This window comes from Pteropus alecto, unplaced genomic scaffold, assembly GCF_000325575.1.
Source record: "Pteropus alecto unplaced genomic scaffold, ASM32557v1 scaffold20, whole genome shotgun sequence".
NCBI classification, from domain to species: Eukaryota; Metazoa; Chordata; class Mammalia; order Chiroptera; family Pteropodidae; genus Pteropus; species Pteropus alecto.
In genome coordinates this window covers 41,968,141-41,994,722 of record NW_006436298.1, presented here as the reverse complement: position 1 = coordinate 41,994,722, position 26,582 = coordinate 41,968,141, and the positions used below count along the sequence as shown (strand labels likewise).

General features: G+C 31.9%; 1 protein-coding gene and 1 non-coding gene across 2 annotated transcripts in view; one reads left to right on the top strand and one right to left on the bottom strand.

The window, feature by feature from the left end:
- Nucleotides 1-3,730: 3,730 nt before the first annotated feature.
- Nucleotides 3,731-26,582, bottom strand: part of DMXL1 (Dmx like 1) — a 120,515-nt gene continuing 97,663 nt past the window's right edge. The window contains 9 exon segments of the mRNA XM_025047731.1: nucleotides 3,731-5,826; nucleotides 7,666-7,883; nucleotides 13,702-13,754; nucleotides 14,908-14,999; nucleotides 16,561-16,653; nucleotides 18,332-18,459; nucleotides 21,403-21,463; nucleotides 24,827-24,968; nucleotides 25,320-25,441. Coding sequence (XP_024903499.1) covers nucleotides 5,602-5,826; nucleotides 7,666-7,883; nucleotides 13,702-13,754; nucleotides 14,908-14,999; nucleotides 16,561-16,653; nucleotides 18,332-18,459; nucleotides 21,403-21,463; nucleotides 24,827-24,968; nucleotides 25,320-25,441 — 1,134 coding nt within the window. The 3' untranslated portion in view covers nucleotides 3,731-5,601.
- LOC112480893 lies at nucleotides 11,256-11,374 on the top strand. The gene has a single exon (XR_003046778.1). It is a non-coding gene; the product is annotated as a 5S ribosomal RNA (ribosomal RNA).

The following is a 26,582-nucleotide window of genomic DNA, read 5'->3' as shown; positions in this document are numbered from 1 at the left end:
TAGAAACTCAGGGACAAAATAAAAATCAAGAATTTGGGGTTAATGACCTTTTCTTATTACCTCCATAGATGGCAACCCCCACTCATAGCTATTTATACATCACTAGTGATTATACCTTTATCAGAGTATTTTTCATTTATTCAGAATCACTTAACTCCTATAACAGTCACTAAAATATACTTCTTCCTAAGAAAGTTTACTAGAACTATTGCTTGTATCAAAGGGTGACTTTATCCATAATCTTAGCCAATTCCATCAGCCACCCTTTCCATGAAACCAAGTTCTCTGCCTGTTTCCAGATGTTCACCCCTTAAACCATTCTCTATAGAAATTATAGTGCTGCCCCTACCTAGAACTCTTATTTTTCTGTGATTACACCACTGGAGTCTATGTTTATGTGGGTTCTTCCTCACCTGAACTATTTTTTTTTCCCCGACCATCTTGAATCTCACTTGAGGCTATTCCAAATACTACAAAGGCTGGTTTTGTTTTGTCTTGTCTATGGCTGCACAATTCTACACCAAAAAGCTTTTTCTAGAAATGTGGCCTAAATTCCTGACTCTATTAACAGAGGTCTCTTGTGTACTTACATCCATGAAATGCTAGTCCAAGTTAGTAATGTTTTACTTGATTTTAAACAAGAAAGGCTCCTACCTTATTCCTGGAACACTCCAAGCACAACACCCTCACCTAGCAGGTTCTGACAGATGCCCATGTTGTTCTCCTTCAATAGCCTCACTTCCTCCTGTCTAATAACCAATCTTTGGAGTAAAGAGCTCGGTGTGCTACTTACGTCCATGTGTGAGTTCTCTTTTGTGTGTGTGCCCACAGGTCTCTCTCTCCCACCCTCTATATAACAATGGCCCCATGGATTTAAGAAAATGTTTATTCAGTAAAGACACAACCAAAGATGTGGTTAAGTCATTTTAAGATATCAAAAAGATTTAAGGGTGTGCTATGTAGACATTTTTTGTGAAATATTAGAATTTTAAAAAATCTATATACCACAGCAACCTCAGAGGTGGCCCAAGACAGAAAGGAACTGTCTCAGAAAACAAAATATGAGTGTGGTTTTTGTCTAATTAGTGGATTACAATTTAGTATATAAGAAACCCACACATTTTTAAAAGTAAGTTTTCTAGATTGACCCATAAGTACAAAATGTAGAGGCCTTGAACCCTCAAATTTATCTGGTCAGGAAATAGACTAAGAACACTACTTAGTGAAAAACATGGACCACTTTTCTGGAAAAGGAAAGCTGACTCAGAGGTAGAAAAAACAGCCCAGTGGGTAGAGTGAACAACTGTGGAGAGAATTACTTCCAGGGAAAAGAATTACTCAAGGAACTGGTGACATATGCCCAGCGAAATTTCAGAATTTCTATTGACCAGGGACTACTATGTGACTCTTATTTTCCCCCTTTAGAATAGGAGACAGCTACCCTGTTTCTGTCTCACCACTGTTTGTTTGGTGTGTGGGAAACACCTAACTTGTCTCCTTAGTTTATAGGTCTTTATACTTAAGGAACCTTATTCAAGGTGCCATATACACATCTGGACCTGATTTAGAGGATGGGATCTTGGGGCTCAAGCCCAAACCTGACAGAGTAATAGGATGAAAATATTGGAGTTTTGGGAGGGAGGGAGTGTTTTGCATTGGGGAAGGAGTATAGGTTTAAAAATTTAATACATATCCCAGGCCAATACACTGTACATAGGTAATACCTACACATTTAGACAATCAGTTGTACATGAGTAAAGCATTTCCACTGTGGAAAGAAATGGGTTATCACACCAACTGTTTCTACCACCCATCTGTATTTGCAGTGGAAGAACAAATTTTTCTCACTCCAGAGTCTTGTCAAACAATATGATACTCTAACCCTGCATTATTAGCTCCCTGAATTATAGGCTATATATATGCAGAAAACCACCAAGCAAGCAGAAAGGGAAAAGTCATGAAAAACTCAAAAACAGATTTAGCTTTAAAAATGACTGAAGCAAAAGCTATACACATTTCTAAAAGACCTATAGGTACATTTAAGTAATCTATGTTCAACTTTTTCCAGGTACTCCAAAGGGTAACATTTTAACCTTTCTTACTTAAGTAATATCAAACATCAAAAATATCTCAGCAATTCAAAGAGGAGTATTTCTGACAACTTTACTCCAGAGCAGCTCCCAAAGTTATTAAGTCCTATTTGACATAAAAATACAGCTTTGTTTCACCAACACAGACACACGCAAATATCTTTGGAATCATATTACCGACTGGGGTTTAAAGGAGTTTGGAAAAGGATTACCTCCTTCTCTTCTCCCATGTTAAAATTTTGTTTTATGTGTATTCTTCCATACATATTTCTATGATTCTACATCCAAAAATTGCAAAGTAAAAGGTGTAATATCCTATATTGTTTAGGACTAAACCCTAAACAATATAGGATATTACACCTTTTACTTTGCAATTTTTCTCACCAACCTCTTTTCAAGTCAATAAATACAAATCTGATACTCTTTTAGTGTTGAGAGAATATTCCATTGTATGGATGTACCACAATTTATTCAACCATTTACGTATTAATTAATTTAAATGTCCAGGTTTTTAAATTTTTTGCTTCACTAGATATTTCAATAAACATCGATGTACATGTATTTTTTGTGCATAGGTGCTTTTATCTTAGTATACTTTCTCAAAAATAAGACTGCTTAGTGAAAGTGTGTATATTCTTAGTCTGCATAGGTAGCAGCAGAAGTACTGTAGCAGTAGCAATGTTTCAGTGTGTTCATTTCCTTGGCTCTTCACCAAAATCAATGTCACTGTTTTCACTTTATACCAATATGATAAATGAAAAGTGGTATCATTTGTTGCTTTTTTAAAAAAAATTCCTTTAACCATTAGTGAGGATGAACATACTTTATGCTCGCTAACTTTATCAATGTCCTGTTCTGTGAACTGTTTGCTGACTTCTCCAATAATCTGTTTATCATTTTAAAGTTCTCTTTGTATACAGGGACATTAATACTTTTCCTATTACTATACAAGTATTTCTTCTAGTCTACTTGTTCTTTTAACTTTGACTGTGGTCCCCTGCCATATGACATTTAAATTTTTTGTTTAGTAAAATACGTCTATCTAGGTTTCCAACCTTAAAAAGATTTCTCACCCTCTAAGGTTGTATAAAGATTTTCTTTAAGTGGGTATTTTTGTATTGTGTTCTGATTGAGGCAACTGTGAGAAATTTCTGCAATGTTTTTCTTTTTAAAAGCAATTAAAAAAACAAAAATGAATTTGAGCAAGACAAAGAGAGAGCAAGAAAGGAGGATGGAGTTGACTGTTCCATGATTCTATGTAAGAAAATTCCTACATTTCAGAAAATGAGACTTGCAATGTTGTGAATTTTTCCATCATTACAAAACCACATTCTTAGAAAATGCACAATTTAAAAAATACATTTTGATGTATTCACTCCATTAATGTGGATGAAATTTTACCTATATGTACATATCATTTTGTATTTAAACATACATTTCAACTATTTTTATTTTCACTTTATTTGAATAATGCTTACCTATTATGTCAAGATTAGGAAGAACAGGGTATCTGGAAAAATTATCCAATCCTTCCTACATTACTCAAATACACATAGAATTTCTCCATTTTAAAATGTGACATATACTTTAAGTCAACAAAAATGGCATAAATATTACTTAAAACAATAGCATACTAAAACTCATTGTATGATTGTTTATTTAAAATATTATGACTCTGAATGTAAATACATATGGGCTTACATAATTTATTGTTCATATAAACCCTCAATTAAAATGCTTAATTGTTTATCCACAATGCCTTTTTCTAATAAGCATAATAATAAATTTTCTATCTCAATGAAGTGTTCAAAGCCTTTTGAATCTTGATTTGTAAAGAAATTACTGAAAAATAACTTAAGTTTAACTACATCAAACAATGGTATTGTTTGCAATGCTGTCACAGATTTCTCCATGGCAAAATAGTCACATATTGTTATTGCACAATTTATACGTACAGGTTATTATGTGCACATCAACTCTCTACATAATGAGTGTTTTCACTGCAACTTGCTCAACACATTTAAAATTATGAATACAATTTACAAAATCTTTAACAATATACTTTTAAGATAAAAGTATCCTGAGGATATTACAAAATTCATTTTACCAGCCCTTCATTTCTTTGCTTTATTTAACCCTTTAATTTCCAAGATAACAGATGTCCATATTTTGTTACATAAAAATGTTCTTATAGTTCCTATTAACAAAATATATTGAAGCTAAATAGCATATAATTGCCCCTTAAACACTTAGTTCCATCTGCCTCTCTCCTTGGTTAAAATCAAGTATTTATCAAGTTTTCTAATTCTGAATCAGAAAAGGTACGGCACAAAACAGAGAGAATAAGGGTTAGCACATTTAAGTTAAAAGCATTGTGCATTTTTAATATTTTGGTCATATTTTATAATAAAATAATATATTTTGGCAAAAAATAATAAAATATAAGGTTTAGTTTATTTCCTATTAATGGTAGATCTGGCAAGTATTTTACATTTGTAAATATCTATTTGACTGTTTTCACATTCATTTCTAAATACACTGCTATAAGGTTTTCAAAACTTTGAGACTAAAAGCACCTAAAAAAAAAAAAGAAATAAAAGTAAAAAGTTTGTTTGATGCTCAAAAAATCCTTTCACAAATTTATAAACTTTTTTAATTGTCTCATATATGCCAACACAGAATCGTTATTGCCTGCTAAGATTTGATTCAGTGTAATCTTTAAAATAATAATCTTAGAAGTCTTCCTGAAATTTATTTGAAAATTAAGATGAGCATTCAAAAATTAAAAAAAAGGAAAAAAACAGCTGCAAAAAAAGTTATTCTGGTGGCAGTAGTTGTTATGGCACAAAAACACATGACTTGTAGTTTTCTCATATACACATAAAGTAAGTTAAAATAAGATGTGTAAGATATATTACATATTTACACACAACCACACATGTATACATGCTCAAGCTCCAGAAGAGAAACTGATGAAAAGTTACATAATGAACCATTTGGCTCATTTATCACTGAAGTCCCAGTGACAGCTTTAACACAGATGTTCATTATTTTTTTGATTCTTACCCAAATATCAATCTATCATTAAGAGAAGAGTTTGAGACATATAAATTTGAAAAAGTGAGAGTGTGGTGAATTAAGTTATGACTCATGTCCAACTGCCTTTACATAAAGGGTATGTTTTACTGTGAAAGAAATTCATGTAGAGATATCTGCAGAAGAGTTTATCAACCATAAGAAAACAAAACTCCTTTAACACTATGATATACTATTAACATACTATATGTATTATTATTACAGCATTACTTACACATTCTACTTCGGGCAATGTAGTCTAATTCTGAACGATCTTGTTAAATTTTTAAGGCATCAGTGCATCAAGGGCAAAGCTCCATAAAATAAATATGAAAACAAGAAAGCATTAGCTTATTTGTGGCACAGAAAGTAATCACTGTACATTATATGTGTTGGCCATGTCTACGGAATAGGTAATAAATTATACATCTTATTGTTAAAGCATAAATTTCACATCATTTTTCAACACTTCATTTAATGGGCTAAACTGATCTGGCAGTATTCTCATTTTCATTGTTCCATCAGCTCCACATGAAAAAATGTGATTTGCAGGACCTGTCTCAATTTGCATCACTCCGGTTCCAATATTTCTGAAAATGGATTGCCGAGCATGTTCATTAATAAAAGTGTGAAGAAGACTGAAAGTAGAGAGACTCCAAATCTAAAAGATATTAAGAACAAAATAAAAATTGGGGTTGACGATTACATAAAATATCCAAATGTAAAATTTAGGCCTGTCTTCCTGTGCAAATAAGGAATTTCTAAAACAAGAATGGAGAAAACCTGTGTAGGACTAAGGTCATGACATCTTAATTCTGTACAGAGTGTTGCAATTTTCTAAATCACTTTGATATTATTACATTCTTCAAAATTCATTATTAGAGGAAGGCATTTTAAACCTTGCATTGGAGATTTGAAAACTTAGGTACAAATAAGTTAAGTGTACAAAGCTACAGAAACTTGCACGATCATGGGGACTACAATAAACATTTCTTCTCATAGCAAAACTTTTGCTGTATAGTTCTACAGTGAGGTAATCCTTTCCCTATAATAAAGAATACCTACCGGGGGATCAGAACCGTTGGAAAGAGGGAAGTACCACACATCCAGAGGCTCTCAGACCAGACAAAACTATGTTCCAATTGCAAGATAAAGTTAATTATTATAATTTCAGTATACTTAATTTACTAAGTAGAAATTTTTTATTTTTAGACCTTACCAAAATAAATGTGTTTGTTCCAAAAGTAATTAATAAGCATCTTCACATATATGAAGAATCTAAATGCTTTCGGGACAACATTTTAAGTTTAGGGAAACCAATTTATTTCCTGATTTTTTTAGATCATATTAAAAAAAAAATCTTTCTTCTCCCTAAGAAATAAGTTCTGACTATTGTAGAAATTGTTAAACTGTGGCTTCTGAATACTACATTGTATAATTTCAAATCTTTTTTCACTTAATTAAATATTAAACCTCAGAATCAGAGTACAAACTAAAGAACTAATCTAAAACATAATGTGAACACCTAAACTGAGAGCAGTTAAAATAAAAAACTAGCTTCAAAATAAAGAAGAATAATTCTGTATGGAAGTTGGTGTATACATTTGATTTTAAGAAATGTCTTTTCAAAATTCTATAATTCTAGTTAACTTTTTTTCCTGGCTGAGAATTATGAAAACAATATGCTGGTTCTAACAAAGTAGTCTAATTTATTCATACTGAATAGTCTCTCTAGTGCTTAAATTAGTGGGTTCTAAGAAATTAGACTACTCCAGTAGGTTACTGAACATTAGAATAATTTAGAGATTAGTCTAAACTTACTTATTCCTGCAGATATTTCCAAATGTGGCCCGAGGACCCTTCATCAAAACCACTCGGGCATGTGTTACAAAAATGCACAGTCCTGAACCCTGGACTTACTATTTTTTGGGGTGGGACCTAGCAACAGTATTTTTGGAGTGGGGTACATTTTTAATAAGCTGCTTAACATTTCTGACAAGCTACTTAACATTTTAAATAACCTATAAGTTTTAAACACAGTGGAGTTTGAGAAATACTGTTATAGGCAGGGCTTATCCAGGTGCTTTCAGAATTCTTAATTCAAGCACTGAGAGGTTGCATGATGATGCTATAAATGAAAAAATGGTCATAAAGAAATATGGCAGTATATTTCATGGCACTGGAAACTGAATCAGTAATTCTCAACATGCAGTCAAGACTAATTCTAATGTCTGAAATATATTTATATCCATGGAAAATCCAGTTCTTTTGCATGCATTAAATTAAGCATATTTGAAAACAATTGAAAAATAGATAATTTTCAAGTTTAATAATATTTCATTCATTATAAGATTTATTAACTAGCAATTAACATCATGGACTACAAAGGAGTTAAAATTTCTATTATTTAAGTAGACTGATATCATCAGTATGACTAAAGACCTAAGTTTTCTGAAGATTTATTTTCATTCTATAGATACTGTGGCATAACTATATTTACCTTTATGTTGCCTTCGGCAGATCCTGTAACAAAGTACTCTTCAGTTGGATCAATAGCAATGGCTTTAACAGGAGAATCATGGCTCTGGAAAAGCTGTCTCTGTTGTCGTTGCTGAAGGTCAAATATACAGGTAAACCCTTTTCTGCCACATGATATTAGTAACTGATGTTTTGGAGCATATGCTAAAACAGTGGCTCCACTATCATGGCAAATAAAAGCTGAAAGTTAAAAAAAAAAAGTAAAAATAGTATAAGAAATAGTATAAGAAACAGACTTAATAGTATAAGAAACAGACTTCTGGCTTTTGACCAAAGTTGAATGTTAGAAGAGATTTACCTTTCTGCCTGAAACAATTAAAAAAATTAAATGATATGTAGGAAACAATGGTTTGTGACATTGGGCATCACACAATGAAGAAAAATGATTTCTAAGAGATGGGAAACAAACTGAGTGAGTCATACAACTACCCAACTTATTGCCTGTAGAGTGTTTTCTGGTCATGGCACAAGGGAAGGGAACCCAACTGAACTCAGTTCCTGTTCTCAACAGCCATAGGAGAAAATCTCATAATTTACTAGGCCCAGGATAAAGTACTTAGAAGGGTTTTTATCTCAATAGTAGGGCAAAATTAGCCCCATACCAAATGCTGCTTTGGTCCTATTTAACAGAGTCCTCTAATCTGTTTACAAGTAAATTATTCCCAGAACAAAGCTCAAAAATATGTATGGAATACAAAAATAATTAGCACCTAATAAAGTAAAATTTATAATGTCTGGCATCTAATAAAAAATTACCAGGCGTGCAAAGAAGCCAGAAAATACAACCCTTAAGGAGAAGAAAATCCAATTGAAACTAACCCAGAAATGACAGAAGACAGAATTAGTAGATAAGGAAATTAAAAGTCGTCATAACTGTATTCCATATGTTCAAGAAGCTGGACAAAAGACTGACACATTAAACAGAGACATGAAAGATATAATCAAAGACTCTAGTCAAAAGTCTAGAGATAAAAACCTACAATGTTTGAATGAAAAACTGGATGAGATCAAGAGATTAAAACAGTAATGAACTTGAAGACATGGTAATATAAATATCAAAAATATAAAATTATAATATTTTTATTTAAAAAAATCTAGCCTAACAAAGGGACAAAAATAAAAAAAATCTGTTTATAGCTCAAAGACAATATGGCATAATGATGAAAAGTGAAGATTCAGGAGTTAGAATACCAGGTTTTTGCCTGGGTTTAAATGTATACCTTAGGTGAATTACTTAACCTAAGTCTCAGTTTCATCATTTGTAAAAGAGATAACACCACCTGCTTAATAGGTTTGTGTGAAGATTAGTTAATACAGTCATAGTATACACAGTACCTGGCATATAGTAAGTATTCAATAACACTTAATTATGATTACTGTAGGAATCTAAATAAATCTAATTATGGAGAGGAATTTTAAAAATTTTACCAGTACTTTGAGATAAAACTCATATAGAGTAAAATGCAGAAATTTTAAGTATACATCCTTGATGAGCTTTGAAAGATGGACACTTATATCAACACAAAATGGTTTCATCATCCCAGAGTTCCCTCATGCCTCTTTGTAGTCAATCCTCCTCTCTCACAAAGATAATCACTACTCCGATTTCTATCTGATTAGTTCCGCCTGGACTTCAAAAAAATGAAATTTTATAGTATATACTCTTTTTTGCCTAGCTTCTTTTCCTGCAACATGTTTAAGAAGTTAATCTATGTTGTCTCATCTATCAGTAGGTCATGATTTTATTGCTGAACAGTATTCTATTCCATAAATGTATCGCAGTTTCCTGCCGGACATTTGTGTTGTTTCCAGTTTTGGCTATTATAAAGCTGTTTAAGAACATTCCTATACAAGTCTTTTTGTGCATGTGTATTTTCATTTCTCTTGGGTATATATGTAAGAATATATACTGCTGGGTCATACTAGGTGCATATTTAACTATCAGAAACTGCCAAGCAGTTTTCTAAAGCAGTTGTATCATTTTATACTTCTATCAGCAAATCGTGAGTGTTCCAATTTTTTCACATCCTCATAAATACTTAGTTTTGGTATCCTACAATATTGGCATTTTCCTCCAATATAAGGCTGTTTTCGGTTATTTTTTGTGAAAGGGGTGAATTTTGTACTTAGGTTCATTTTTTGTGAAAGGGGTGAATTTTGTACTTAGGTTCATTTTTCTTCATATCGGCATCCAATTATTATTTTCAACAATTGTTTCCATTGAATTTTCTTTGTATCTTTATTTTTAGTCCAATATATATGTGTGGGTCTATTACTGGGCTCTCTACAGGCATAAATTGCTGTATTCTGCTTCACTTTATTGAACTTCATGGATACTGTGTTCTTTTTACAAAGGAAGGTGTGTGGCAATCTTGTATCGAGCATGTCTATTGCTGTCATTTTTCCAACAGCACTTGCTCACTTCATGTCTCTATGTCACATTTTGGTAATTCTTGAAATTTTAAAACTTTTTCATTATTACATCTGTTATGTATTCTATGATCAGTGATATTTGATGTTACTATTGTAATTATTATGGGGTGCTATGAACTGTGCTCAAATAAGACAGTTAACTTAATAGATAAATGTGTATGTTCCTACTGTTCTACTGGCCTGCCGTTCCCCTGTTCTTCCTCTCTCCTTGGGCCTCCCTATTCCCTAAGATACAACAATATTGAAATTAGGACAGTTAATAACCTTACAATGGCCTCTAACTGTTCAAGTGAAAGGAAGAGGTGTACGTCTCTCACTTTAAATCAAAAGCTAGAAACAATTAAGCTTAGTGAGGAAGGCATGTCGAAAGCTGAAATAGATTGAAAGATAGACCTCTTGCACCAAACAGCCACGTTATGAATGCAAAGGGAAAGTTCTTGAAAGAAAAGTTTTACTCTAGGGAACACATGAATGATAAGAAAGTGAAACAGCCTTTTTGCTAATATGGAAAAAGTTTCAGTGGGTAGAAGCTCAAACCAGCCACAACATTCCCTTAAACTGAAGACTAACCCACAGGCAAGGCCTTAACTCTCTTCAATTCTATAAAGGCTGATAGAGGTGAGGAAGCTGCAGAAGAAAAGCTGGAAGCTGGCAGAGGTTGGTTCATGAGGTTTAAGGAAAGAAGCTGTCCATAACAAAAAAGTGCAAGGTAAAGCAAGAAGTGCTGATGAAGCTAGTTATCCAGAACTAGCTAAAATAAGGAAATGACAGCTTTTCAATGTAGACAAAACAGCCTTATATTGGAGGAAAATGCCATCTAGGACTTCCATAGCTAGAGAGAAGTCAATGCCTAGCTTCAAAGCTTTAAAGGACAATCTGACTCTCTTGTTAGGGGCCGATACAGCTGGTGACTTTAAGGTGAAGCCTACGCTCACTTATAAGCACTCCAAAAATCCTAGGGCCCTTAAGAATTATGCTAAATTGACTCTGCCTATGCTCTACATTAAAGAAGGACAAAGCCTGAATGATAGCATACAACACGGTTTACTAAATATTTTAAGCCCACTGTTGAGAGCTACTGCACAGAAAAGAAGATTCCTTTTAAAATATTACTGCTTTGTCTATGGCCATGCCACCCTGAACACGCTCGATCTCGTTTGATCTCGGAAGCTAAACAGGGTTGGGCCTGGTTAGTACTTGGATGGGAGACCACCTAGGAAGACCAGGTGCTGTAGGCGCTAAAATAATAATAATAATAAAATAACAAACAAATAAAAATAAAATAAAATATTACTACTGCTCATTGACAATATATGTGGTCATCCAAGAGCTCTGATGGAGATGTACAACAAGATTAACATTTTCATGCCTGCTAACACAACATCCATTCTGCAGACATGAATCAAGGAGTACTTTTGACTTTCAAGTCTTATTTTTTAAGAAATACATTTCTTAAGGCTACAGATGCCATAGATAGTGGTTCTTCTGATAAATTTGGGCCTAGTAAGTTGAAAACTTCTGAAAAGGGTTCACCATTTTAGACATCATTAAGAACATTTGTGATTCGTGGGAAAAAGTCAAAATATCAACATTAACAAGAGTTTAGAAAATGTTGATTCCCGACCTCCTGGATGACTTTGAGGGGATTCAAGACTTCAGTGGAGGAAGTGACTACAGATGTGGTAGAAATAGCAAGAGAACTAGAATTAGAAGTGGAGCTGGAGTTATGGCTGAATTGCTGTAATCTCATATAAAACATGAACAAATGAGGAGTTGCTTCTCTTATGATGAGCAAAGAGAGTGGTCTCTTGAGATGTAATCATACCTGGGGAAGGTGCTGTGAAGATTATTGAAATGACAATGAAGGATTTAAGACATTATATAAACAGCGTTATATAAACAGAAGGATTTAGGACATGATATAAAGCAGCAGCAGGTTTTAAGAGGATTGACTCCAATTCTAAAAGTTCTACTGAGAGTAAAATAATATCAAACAGCATCACCTGCCACAGAGTAATTGTTCATGAAAGGAAGTCAATTGATGCAGTAAACTTCACTGCTGTCTTATTTAAAGAAATTGCCATAGCCACCCCAACCTTCAGCATCCACCACCCTGATAAGTCAGCAGCCACCAACAATGAGGCAAGACCCTCCACCACCAAAAGGATTATGACTTGCTGAATGAATACCCACATGATGGTTAGCATTTTTTAGCAATAAAAATTTTTAAGTAAGGTATGTACATTATTTCTTTAGACATTCTATTGTACACTTAATAGGCTACAGTGTACTGTAAACATAACTTTTATAGGTAATGGGAAACTGAAAGATTTGTGTGACTCACTTTACAGGCATATCTCAGAGATACTGTGGGTTCAGTTCCAAACCACCGCAATAAAGTGAGTATCACAATAAAGTGAGTAGTAATCTTTTTGCTGGTGAAGGGTCTTGTAAAAAATTTGTAAAAAATGCAACATCAGTGACACACAATGAAGTGAAGTCAATAAAATGAAGCATGCCCGTAGTGTAATATTCACTTTAATGCAGTGGTATGGAAATGAACCCACAACATCGCTGAAGTATGCCTACATCCTGTTCCATGATCTGTGTCTATTCTTAAGCTAATATCACAATGCCTTAATTACTGTAGCTTTATAGTAAGTTCTGAAATCAGGTAGTGTAAGTCCTCCAAGTGTGTCTTTCTTCAGTATTCAATATTCTAGGTCCACTGCCTCTTTATGTAAACTTTAGAACCAGTCTGTTGATATCTTCAAAATGGCTTTCTGGAGTTTGATTGGTACTGTATTGTATAAAGCTGGGAGGAACTGACATCTTAACAATATCAAGTCTTCCAATCTGTGGGTGTCCATTTATTTAGACCTTTGATTTATTTTGTCTTTTATGATGTTTTCCCCAACAAATGCTATGCATATTCTGCTAGATTTATGCCTCTATATTTCGTTATTTTGGCTGCTATTATAAATGGTAATGTTTTCTAAACTTCAAATTCCAATTGTTCGTTGCTGGTATATAGGAAAGCTATTGACTTTAGTATATTGACCATGTATCCTATGACTTTGCTATATTGGCATATTAGCTCCAGGAAGTTTTTTTGTTGATTCTTTGAGATTTTCTAGATAGATAATCATGTCACCTGTGAATAAAGAGGGTTTTATTTCTACTCTTCCAATTTGTACACCTTTTATTTCCTTTTCTTGTCTTACTGCATTAGTTAGGACTTCCAGTAGAATATTAGTTAAATAGGAATGGTGAGAGGGGACATTGTATCATGCAATAACTGATGTTCACAATTATGATTTGCGCCTAACAGATTCAAAGTAAAACAAATGATTTTTATATTATCTATGTTCTACTGTCCCTCATCAAAGTGCAGTGAAGGGTTAATTATGTATATTGCATTTTTCTACTTTCAAACTCTGCCACCATGGTTGAAATAAACCTCATGGGCTAATAAATATGTCATTAAAAATCCATTTAAAAATCATTTTTAATTTATAAATTTCTTGACTTCCAAAATTTATAAAATTTAGCTTTCAAAACTTACCATGAACTAAACTATTGGCAGGTGCTACAAGAGTATCCCACAAACATATGTTTCTGAAAGAAAGAAGATTACTTCCTGAGTGACACGAAAAGTTAAAAGAATAAAAAGTATATCTCAAATATTTACATAACATTTGAACCTTGCTCTCACAGAAAGTTCTTAAATTTATAAAAGCAATAATACAAGTAACCAATATATTTATGATTTTTACACAAAATTAAAACATAAACTACTAGCTTATAAAATTGAATAGCTTCAGATTAACATATATTTACATATAATACTATATGAAGCCTGAATATGGAAGCTACTTTTTCTATTCATTGATTCTCTAACAGACTAACATACACAAATAGGATACACTGAATTTTCTGGAGTACAAAGAAAATTTATTTCTACTACAAATGGGAAAGGCTTTTATCTTTTCTGTGAGTTGCAAAGGAGGTGCCAAGATAAGTAAGAATTTCTATGGAAGATGGGCTGAAGACTCCATATTCTTACAATTTCATTTCTACTGCTAAGTGAGGCCTCACAGATAAATATAAAAGCTCAGCAACCTCAGCTGGCCTTGATCTCAGAACTCAGCTGTATGAGGGAATTCAAAACTGGGGGTATGGAGATGAAGGCAAGAGGAGACATTTTCTTGCATATTTAAAGTTTGTGGAGGAATGAGGACAGGCTGCTACTTAGTAGCTACTGTACAACTAACAAGTCTTTCTGAGTTTCTTATTTTCTTTTTGTGAAAGTGATAATATCTAATAGAGCCATGATGAGAAGTAACTAAATAGTATGGCCAATAGTTTTTTTTTGCCTCAAGCTTTTTTTTAAAATAATTTAAAAATTTTTCAATTACAATTGACACACAATATTATATTAGCTTAAGGTGTACAACAACCTCAAGTTTTCTTAACACACAGGCAATAATGTGGAAAAAAATTAATGTCACCAACAATCAAATCCTTTTATCCTACACTAAAGTCTTAATATTAGAATATTAAAAATACAAAAGGAATGGATTTTGTTTTTAATGGTACCAGAATATTCTTAAATTTATAATTAGAACACTAAAAATGTTCTAGAAACAAGTTTTATAATAAAAATATTTAAAGGCATGATCATAAAAACATTTTTTAGACAGAAGGACATAAAGCACTTAAAAATAAAGCTCAGCTATACATATACACACTTCCAGTTGTAATCTCTTACCTATTGTCAGTTGAAAGACCAGCTGTAGCTATCAGAGAGGAGGAACTAATGAAGACAAAATCATTGGCTGTTTTGTTATGACACTGCCAAGTCTGGAATGGTAATAAACAACAAATGTTAATGATGTCATTAATGTTTTTATAATCAGGTAGATGCATTAATCAAAAAGTGATCATGTGATTTGTGGCTTACTTAAACCCTCTGTATATGTTTTTTTTTTTTTTTCTCACTGAACTTTAGAAAACTTTCAATGGTAATACAAAGAACTGTCACACATCCTTTACCTAGATTTACAATTTTTAATATTTGCCACATTTGTTTTGCCTCTCCTTCTTTCATATACTTCCATACACACACACACATTTCCTGAACCATTTAAATAAGCTTCATATGTCATGACTCTTTATAAGGCCCTTTGCTTTTGTTCAACCAAAAGTTCAAAGGAAAACAAAAGGAGGTTAAACTCTAAATATTTCCCTTAGAATATTTGTGAAAATTTTGTCTTTGAAGACAGAAACTAGAATTTTAGATTCTTAGGTAAAATATTTAAACTTTTAAATAATTTTTCAAATATGTGAATAAAAACATATTACTAATAGTCGACAAAATTTAAAAATTTACATTTTTCAATATTTCACCAAACAAGAAGTTAAAATATTATGAGATTCAGTCAATGATAAAGGCTTCCAAGTTATGTTTGTTCAGATGTTTCTCTTCAACAAAAAAATAACTTTTTAAAATGTCAAAATCATCAAAATCATCACATGAAAGATTTTTCCTTTGAGTTACTTTCCTATCCTCCCCTCACCACTACTGGAGATGGTAATAGCCTTGTTACAACAAACAAGCTAAAAGATCTACTTTAGCCCACCAAAGCTGATAATGTACATTTTTAATCCAATTTATCTCTTTAAAAATTAAAAAAAAAAAAAAAAAGCAATCCCTTAGGGAACACAAATCTTTATATTTAAATATGTTAGCTTAATGAAAATAAAAGAAAAAATAAATATTCTTTCAAGGTACTCTCATCAACTCTCCCTTGCTTGCTTTCAGTTAGATTAGTACTATATTCCAGCATTTAACCTTGGGTGAATTACCAGAATCTTAATCTATATTCTTAATTTTTCTTGATAGGTATTGCTTAATCCTTTAAAGGGCTTCACTAAAGAACATATTAAATATAAATTCAGCGTTCTGTGAAGCTATAGAAGGTTCACTGAGCTCTTGTGGTCTTGAATAGATATATATCAAAATTTTTTTAAAACTTGGGCAAGAAAGTAATAGTACCGGCTATAGGATATGTTTCCTACTTTGTTCATAAGGGATAACTGAAAAAAAGTAACCATATCTCTAGTCTCTTGACTACAGCTTAGTGAGGCTGGGAAAGGGCTTTAGCAAGCCACAGGTTGCATGGTTCTCTGGAGGTGCCATGTTGGTTCTACACAGGTTAATTTTCCAAGTTATGAGAGCTTTTAAAACTCACATGGTAATTTGCACATAATATAAGGATAGGAGCTTATAGTAAACTGATCAAATACATAGGACAAGATAGATTTTATTTTTTGGCTTTAATATTTCTGGCCTCAAATATATATTCTTAGTGTCTTTAAAATAAAAATTCAAAAAATTTTAAAGTTGGTATTCTTGGCTTACCAAGTATGGCTTAGGCATGCTTCCAGTAACTGGACAACATTTCCAGTTTGTCTGATACAAACTTAAATATCCATCGGCATCAGCTATTCCAAACTTAGAGAAAAAAAAAATTTAATGTTTAATACAAAAGCACATATTTACCCCTACCCTTACTGTGAATCTCATATTTTGATCTGTAAACATTTGATAGATATATTGTTTGCCTTTTCACTTCCTCTATGCATGGATCTTGTCCAGAAAAACATTTAGCTACTGCTTAGAAAACTTCCAGGGTCGATGTAAAGGAAACAAACATCAGACACTCATTTTATTATACAAACCAACAGCACAGTCTGTATATTCTCTATAAGTACTCCAAAAATAGGAAACTGGATTTATACATTAAGCTATACAACAAAGTTTTAGCATACATAAGATAGAAAATTGTTCATTTTGAAAAAGACAAAATAAGGACTTTCAGAATTATACAATAAGGAAAACATGCAAACAACAGTAGAAAGTAAAATGAAAGAAAGATTATCACAGTAAAAGAACTCCACTATGGAAACTCCAGGCAATTTGATTGGAAAGATGTCAAATAATCCAGCGAGGGAGTATATGATACAGATCTTGAAGGATGAGTAAGAGTGCTAATAATTTTTTTCTTTAGATTATAAAGAAATTTGATCAATAGGGCTAACATTAGGAATATTAACCAATGCATACTTATAGAAAACAAATGCCAACTTTGGACTCTTGCCCTTTTCCATTTCCAGATCTCAAAACAAATAACAATTTGATGATTTGTTTTATGAATATTCAAACATTCACACTTACAGGGTTTTTTAAAATTGAGATCATAATAAATACACGGTTCCACAATTACATTTTTGGCTTATTATAGTCACCTTTCCACAGTTGTATATATAAATCTACCTCATTCTTGTGCTGTATAGAATTACACTGTATAGTTGTATTATAACTTTTTGAAACTTTCCAATTCTCCCTACTATAAAAAGTACTGCTTTGAACATTCTTGAACATATACCTTTGAGTATTATGTAGGATAGATATCTGGAAATGAGAAAGCTTTATCAAAAGGCATCACTTAAAATTGGTAGGTGAAGACAAAACTAAACCCTGAGGTAATATTAATGTATGTACCCATTTTTCTTACACATTAGTCAACACTACACATTACTAAAATTTTAAATATTTATCAATTTACAGAAAAAACGTTCATTTTAATGTGTATTCCTTCAATTATTAGTAAGGGTTTCTGGCCATGTATAATTTTTTACAAAACAGGTGGCTAGGTCATAGTTTGTTGATGCCATTCTGTCGCAGTGCTTCTCAAAACTTTGATGTGTATACAAATCACTAGAGTATCTGGTTAAAATGCACATGGTGGTTCAGTAGGTCTAGAGCAGTCAATAATCTGCATTTCTAAGAAGCTTCCAGATGTCACTTGCTACTTGGTACTTGACCATACTTTGAGTAGGTTCGAGAGGATAAAGTATAACTGTTTAATCGAAAATGTGTAACATAAGGTGGTCCTATAATCATTTAGTCTTTAAGCATGATTTAAGTGAATTTTAATAGATAAATATATAATGTGGAACCAAATGAATTTAAGCATTCTTTCAGATAAATTTTTTTTAAAGAAGAATTCATGTAGATTAATACTTTACCATTAGTTCATTGAACTGTTCTCTTCGGAAACCCAAACTAGTAACATTTATAAACTTCCAACATAACAAACCATTTTTCCATTTGCATTTTTATATACTACCTTATTTCCCTGGTAGTTAAATCTCATTCTTGTAACTCTTGAATTGCCACCAGATCGAAAGCAGGTTATTTGTTGAGAATGGCCCCATTCAAACATTCTGACACTTCCGTCTTGAGCTCCTGTCAGATCTGCATTATAAGAAGGCAAAAACCGCAAATTTATTTAAGGAATCTTTGGAAAATTTGTTTTTAAATCCAATGTGAAAATCTTTATGAAAGAAACACCTAAGAAATGATTCATAGTCAATTTACATGAATTTACCTTTGTATAAAATTTCACTTGAATACTCTTAATCTTAGACACAGTTAACTATATGATGTACTTTTGACTGAGAATATATTCTCACACAAAACAACAGAAGCAATTAAATCAGACCTCTATAAATTTTATTTCCTTTTGAAATTAACTCAATGATGTTTTAATAGCCTTTAATAAATAACTTTTATGATAAGCCCTTAAAAATGCTTGGGACTACTAAAGAGCCAGTTCTTATCAGCATACTATTAATGTTTAAATTTATACATTTTCTCTGTATAAAAAAAAGATTGTAGGAGGCCTTGAATGTCAAGCTAAAGGAAAAAAAACAATTCTAATAGTTTTTCTGATTGACCTGATATCTCAAATATGTTATATGTTTCATTGAAAAATATGAATAAGCCAAATAATTACTAATTCTTCACTTTACCATTTACTAATTGTGTGATACTAGTAAAATTATTTAACCTCCCTGAGCCTATTTCCTTTCTGTAAAAGGAGAATAATGACATATAAGTAACTGGACAGTTGTGAGAAGGTAAATGAGTTAATCTCTATAAATTGTTCAGAAATACACCTAATATACAGGACTCAATTTATATTAAGTATAATTATTAATATTAATGAGGCAAAGAGGTAGTAAGAAATTTTATTAATGTATATAAAGATGTAGCACATTACTAATCAAATATTAGTTAAGATTCTCTCATTCCTTACCAAGTATTTAAATAAATGGACTTCAATTGTTCTGAAATGTTTTAACACTGGCCTGAGGTTGGGAGGGTGGGCAGAATGTCCTGAGACAGGATTTAGCTCTTTTCTCTCACCCTCAATAGTCTTACTTAGCTTATTCAAAAAAATAAATTGGGCCAGTTGTGTTTAAAAACCACTCAAAGTGTTCTAATATTATAATGGTTTTATTTATTTGAAAATGATCCCTAATTATTAAGTGCTGACATATAAAATGAAATCATCTCTTAAAACCTTTGTAAACTAAGATTTTAAAAAACAGGCTGTCTGATCAAATATCCCTTATTAGTAACTGAAGAGTGTTATATCAAAGCAGTAAGGAATAGGTTAGCTACAATGGTAAAAACCTTAAATGCTCATTATTTAAAAAAATAGGACTTTTAAGACTTCCATTTCTATTTTAATCCAACCAATTAGCCTAACTTCTAAAAATTTCCCTAGAGTCAAAATCAAAAAATAGTGGGTTCTAGTGAATAAGATTTTTTAAAAGATCTACTCCAAAGTAAGAAAGAAACTATTTTGAGATAACTGAAATTCAGGGTAAAATTTTAAAAAATCTTGTCTCATACCATTTCTATTACATAAAAAGTGCTTATTGTTGAATTAAATTACCATTGGTGGGACTTGTTCATGACATGAACTGCAAAAAATTTATTAATTAATTAGCTTTTAATTTTTCAAGTTTCTTATCTGGCAATTATAGTACTTCTCTGAAGAGTAAGAGTCTTTATCCCAAGACAGAAGTGATCTAATGTTACCTAACAATGCTGAAAATAACTCCATTAATTGCCTTTGAAGCTAGGGCTCTCTTTATTTAAATTTATGGGACTGAGGTAGAGACTATTCCCTATAATACTAGTCATCTGTTAGGATACACGCTATGAGGCTGAGAAAAAAATGAAGTCCCTTCAATATTTCAGGAAACTTCCAAATCCTATTGCATAGAATAAGGATAGATTTTTAAGCAATGTTAAATGTTTCTTGCTGTGGGAGTAATATTATTTAAGCTTTGTATGTAAAACACATTTGACTCCTATAGTCTATGCTCCATGACAGATTTTTAGTTCTCACTTTACTTTAGACTTGTTGATAGAAAATATACTTCTAGAGTTGAATACATTCAATGTAGTGAAAAGGAACTAATTTTTTATATTATTTTATTCCTCTAGTATAAGTATCAGAAATTCTTCCTTTCATTTTAAACGTATGATTCTCTTGAACTCTTTTATTTAACACTGGTGTACAACTTTGATAATAGATAACTTACAGCACTTACAATAAATAAGTATAAAAGAACATTGGTTTTGTCAAGTGTATTTTATCAGAGTATCTCTCAAAGAAAAGGTGGTAAAATTTTTATAGGTTATTTAATTGGAGAGATAGGAATAATTAACATGTACTGTTTTTGTTACTGCGTGGTAGGACAACTGGTTGAAGGGCACAACTTAAAAATTATGTTAAAAAAAGTTGGAATACTCACACGCCAATATGAATATTGATTCCAACCTACCAGTTAATTTGAAAGCTGTCTCAATTTTTTCTCTGCTTCAATACTTTCAATAAATTCCACATTAATTAAGTTCTTTGTAAAAGGAAGAAAAACCTTTGAGATCCCAAGAAAGATTAACTGAAAATAAATATATCCTGCCTTAGAAGAACTTATTAATAACTGTTGTCTATACTTACTATTAGTGTGTCTGATAAAAGACAAACTGATTATAATGAGGCAATAAATGACCAAGATATGGTTCCAGTTTATGTAACAAAAGATGTAAGTGACCCTATTATTAAAACAATAATTATCAATTACAATTTAGCACGTGTAAAGAGTCCAAAAATGTTCAAAAACAAAATGTGCAAACTTAAAATATGTAGTCAAAATGCTAAAAATTTACTACATTAAGTTAGACTTCTCTATTAATTCAGGGAATTTTTTTTTCTACTTTTATCCAATTTTGAAATGAAGATTTTATTTGTAGCAAACATCTCCACAAAAAAATTAAATCTTTTGTTTTAAACTAAAGCATTCTTTAAATTCCTTAGAAAAATGGCTATTATTGACTTACAGTAAGGAAGAGTGGGATGAGAAGTCATTCTTCTGACATTATTAATGGCTTTCTTAATCATCTGTTAACAAAGAAAAATCATTCTTCTAGTTACAATAGTCGTATTAAAAATTTTACTTGTGACAAGAAATTCAAATAATGTTTATTTTTATGTGATTTCATAACTGCCATTATGAGTGGTAAAAATACTAAACATGGTAACAGAAATTAAGTTTAATAGTTCAGCGCTCTTACATTTAAGTGTACAAACATTTTCTGCATCATTGACTAGGCTCTAGGAACAAATTCACCTTGAGAATTTAGTCTTACCTCCTTTCTTGCCAATTCTTTTCTGATCCCATTAAATTTATTGGAATAATCCTGAATAGTATAAGGTTAAAAAGACAGGTAGAAGCATGTGAAAAAAAAAAAAAGAGGTAAACAGAAAATTGTATAAATTTTTAATTGATAGTTTGGAATTGTTTATTTACCCATTTGTAAATCATGCTTTGAATGATTTAAGTAGCTTGTCAAACAAGAGTAAATACATGAAATTAAAGGGATAATTTTAATTTATAGAACATTTCCTATTTATACAGTACCATAACTGCAGTTGTATGTTATCCTAAGTTTGTAATATCAGTCTCACGTATATTTTTTGTTGTTATTGTTGTTCTTTTGGATTTTAAATTGTTCAATTAGCCTATGTGAGTAAAGAGGGGATTTGATAGAGAGAAAAGGGATTATTCAGCAGAACTGGTGAGGGATAGAAACACTGAAAAATATATACGTATAGATACAGTTTTATTCCAATAAAGAAGTTGGTCATAACAAGTATTCTTTTATGTTGGTATTTATAATTCAATAAAATAAGATTAAGAAAATATTTTATCATTTTTCCACAAAAAATGAAAATCTGCTGAATGTTACTTTTGTTTAGGAAACTTCATGTTTAAATCTCCTGTTTCTCTTAAAGAAATGCCTAAAGGTTCTTGTTCTTTCATCTTTTTTTTTTTTCTAACTAAATGATACTTTTTGAGTAAAGTATCAAAGGAAAACTAAGAGTAAAAAAAAATAAACACAGCTTTAAAGTTTCTGAAAGCATATGTCAAATATTTTAGGGGGGAAAAGTCATTCATTATTGGAGAAGGTCCATATAAAAAAGAACTACCTTATTGTATCAGTGTCTTTCACTTGAAGATGGAGTGGGGCAATCCCAATACTTATGTTTACAAATCACAATGATCCAAACTAAAAATATGTCCTTCTAAGATTTAGATAGGAAGAAAATTTAGTTCTAAGATAAATTCAATGATAAATTCTGGTTTACAATGCTTTGGAGTATAAGCACATTTTCTGAGCACCTACAATTTGTTAAACACCATTCTTGTTAGAGATCACCAGTGTATAAGGCAGGCATAAAGCAATTTCTAAAAGAGCTTACATTCTATCTAAATAATGGATATATAATTTTAAAACTGATAAAGGCTATAAAGATGACAGAATGGAATAATATGATATAGGGATATTGAGGGTAGAGTAGGGAAGGGCAGATGCCTTTACTAGGGAAGCAAGGGAAATCTATGGGAATATGAGCTGAGATCTGAATGGTAAAACAAGAAAAGAGCATTTTAAGCAGAAAGCAAGGCAAAAGCTCTAACATGCCAATGAGTTTGATGTGGTCAAGGGACAGAAAGAAGGCCACTGTAACTAGAACAAAGAGAATCATGTGTAGAATGAAGGGAGATGAGGCTACAGAGTTAAATCTGGCAGGAGTTAAATCACATAGGGCTTTGGAGGCCATGTTAAGGACTTGTTTTTTAAAGTTGTACTGGGAAATCTGAAAGTTTTAAGCAGGCGAGTGGCAATCTGAATGAAGATGCCACAGAAAAGAGAAACTCTGGTTGCTGTGCACAGAACAGAGGGAGCAAGCATGGAAGCTGAGAGACCAGCAAAGAAAGTGGTTATAGGAAGAACTGTATTGAATTCTCTGAAACTAGAGTTGGAAAAAATATCTATTATTTCTTTTCATATATTTTGTATATTCTCTTTAAGTTCCCCTGTAAAAGATGATAATATTAATAGGTTTTATAAATGAATTTTAACATACCTGTTAATTGGAAAGAAATTAAATATTAATGACCAAGTCATTCATTTGAGTGATTACTAGATAGGTTTTCAAATTCTTCAATTTAATCTTAAAACACTCCTCCCTGAAATCAATGAGCTAAGAGGAATGGAGGGCTCTAATACAAACTACCATGAATTTGAGACTGTGACCCTAGTTAAATCACTTGACCTTTGTGCAATCTCAAGCATGAAAAGAATGAGAATAAGGAGTAATTATAACAGCTACAAAGAATAATAGTTATATGAGCAATAAAGGAACTGCATTAAATATCAAATATCAGATATTATTAAAGATAATTAAACCTTTATTTAAACACTTACTGATTAGTGGAAAAACAATTTTTTTTTTTTTTTTTTGGCCAAGGAAAGAATTCTACAGGACTTAGGAAACAAAAAAATCCCCAAACCTACCACCTAGAAGGCTACAGAAAGAATTACAGGTGCTGGGTTTCTTCGATTTTATGCATCAATTCCTATATCCAAAGTATCAAAAAAGAGATATCATGGAGGTATAAACATCGATTACATCTTAGGTAATCAGGGCTCAAGATCTTCCATTACTACAGAAAAATTATGTTTCAGATCATCTGCATATTTTACTTTGCCTAAATTTAAAACAATGTATATTATTTTCATTTGTTCAAAAAACATTTATCTCAGCATTAAAAGAAGTCGTACTTAATATGGACATATTAGTTGATATTCATTAAAAGATATCTAAACTAGGGGATAGCAAATTTTTTTGTAAAAGACAAGATAATAAATAATTTGGGCTTTATGGAATATGGCCTCTGTCTCAGATACTCAGTTCTGCCACTGTAGCATAAAAGCATTCATAGGTAAAATATAAACAAATGACTGTGGCTATATTCCAATAAAACTTTATTTATAGATACTAAAATTTCAGTTTCATATAAGTTTCATGTGTCACAAAATACCATTCCTCTTTTGATTTCTTTTTCAATCATTGAAAAATGTAAAGACCATTCTTAGTATTTTGTCTATACAAAAACAGGTGGTGGGCAGAATTTAATCCACAGACCATAGCTTGCTAAGGCTTGATTTGGACCAATAAATTCCAAATAATTATTACTTAAAATATAGCAGTTAACATATTTAAATTATTTATTTAAAATTATTTTCTATCTTTTTAAAATGAAAACATTATTCTTCGTAATCAAAGTTTACAACTTCCAGCAAGTATAACTTACTAAATAGTTGGGAACTTTTAGAAAAAATTGTTTAAATCATCTTTTATCTATTAAGCTAGAGGAAAAAATAAGATATTTATACACAAATATTTTTAACTACATACCACAGATGCTCCTCTGCCAGTCTGTGTACTACCAAGCCATGGCATGTTGATTGGCGTACCAGGATTGCTATGTGTATATGGGGTTGTACCTTGCACAGCTATTAAATCATCACGAGCATGTATGACTAAGAAATCTTCTGACCTACAAAGGAATGTCAACTAGAATGAAAGCAATCCATCAGTTCTTCATTTCTTCTATTATTCCTAAAAGTTGTAACATATGACTTCATGTTTCTTAATTTTTTTCAGTTCTTAACTCCTAACGATAACTTCGTATTTGAATAATTTCAGATTCCTTCACTTATTCTCTTTTAACCCTCAATTCCTTTCCTTTAGAGTGCCTGCCACCCCCTCTTTACCCTTTAGCATATCGGCTTCTACTCTGCTTACAATCGAGGAATATTCCTTTAAAAAATCTTTTGAAAGTTATAGTTCAATGGATATCATCATTCATATTGCAATGTTACTTAATAAAAACAAAGTATAAAGGTACCCTTTGCTTTCCATTTCTATATCATCATCTACCCAAGTATAGATTTGTGTAGCCAGAATTCCAGAAACATCCAGTTCTTGAACATCATGGCTCGAAGCAATTGCTATGCAGTTTCTATTTGCCTAAACAAAAAACATACAGTAAGTTTTAAACAAAAAAGTTCAAGAAATGAGGCTGTTAAGGTACAGAATAAATAGTATTCTCACAAATAAATATTTTAATTTCAACAATTAAATTTGGAGTGTAATAATCATCAGCTTGAGCTTGGAGACATGCTTATGTTCTAAGAATTCAAGAGCATCCAACAGAAAGCCAGCTATAAATGGTAATGCATGTCCTGTCTCTCTAGTTTACTAGAATGGTACAATCTTTGTAAGGTTTGTGCAGTTCAGAAATGGGGAGGGAGATGTTGAAGAAGATAGGAGCCCTGGAAGGTAATGAAAGATAAAAGAGAAAAGAAACATCAAACCAAAGAAATAGCAGTGAATTATTCAAATGAGATAATATCACCTCACCTAAAGCCTCTCACTCTTAGGTATGAAACACAGAATTTGGGAAAGGACATAAAGGTAAAGTATAGATAGGGGTAGAGAAAGAGTGGGAGAAGTATGCCAGAAGAAACCATAAATGAAAAGTTGATCAGATTAAATGATATATAATTTTAAACATCTATGAATTAAAAATGTACATCTCTAAAACAGAAAATGAAAGCTATTCATGGCAAAGAGAAAACAAGATTAATATTTCCATCATATATAAAATGCTAATAAAAACTAATTAGAAAAAACAAAGACCTCAGAGATAAATGGAAAAAGGATATAACTTGACTGCTGGGAGATAATTCTTCCTGGGTCTTTTCTGCATATTGTGTGAGTGAGTCATTGACTGTCCTTTGTGTTGCAGTATTATTTCCAGGATATATATAGCTATAGTCTTCCCCTCCAGATCAAAGGGCAGGTAAGCTTACTATCATTAGAAAAGATTTGAGTTCCCTTAACTCAGTGTTCCTCTCCTATAATGCATATCACTTTGTGTGCAGGTATCATCTGCCCCTCGCCCTGTCACTTTGTGGGAATTATAGTTTAGGACCCAGGGCAAAAATGCTAATATTCTAGCTACTGCTTTCGCTATTAGTGATAAACTATCCCATGTCTCTGGCCCCGGAGTCTTCTGTCTTTTAACAGCATCCATTAAACTGGAATGCCGGGGGACATCTCAGACCTTTCACAGTTCTTGGCACAGATAAATCACAGCTAAACAAAT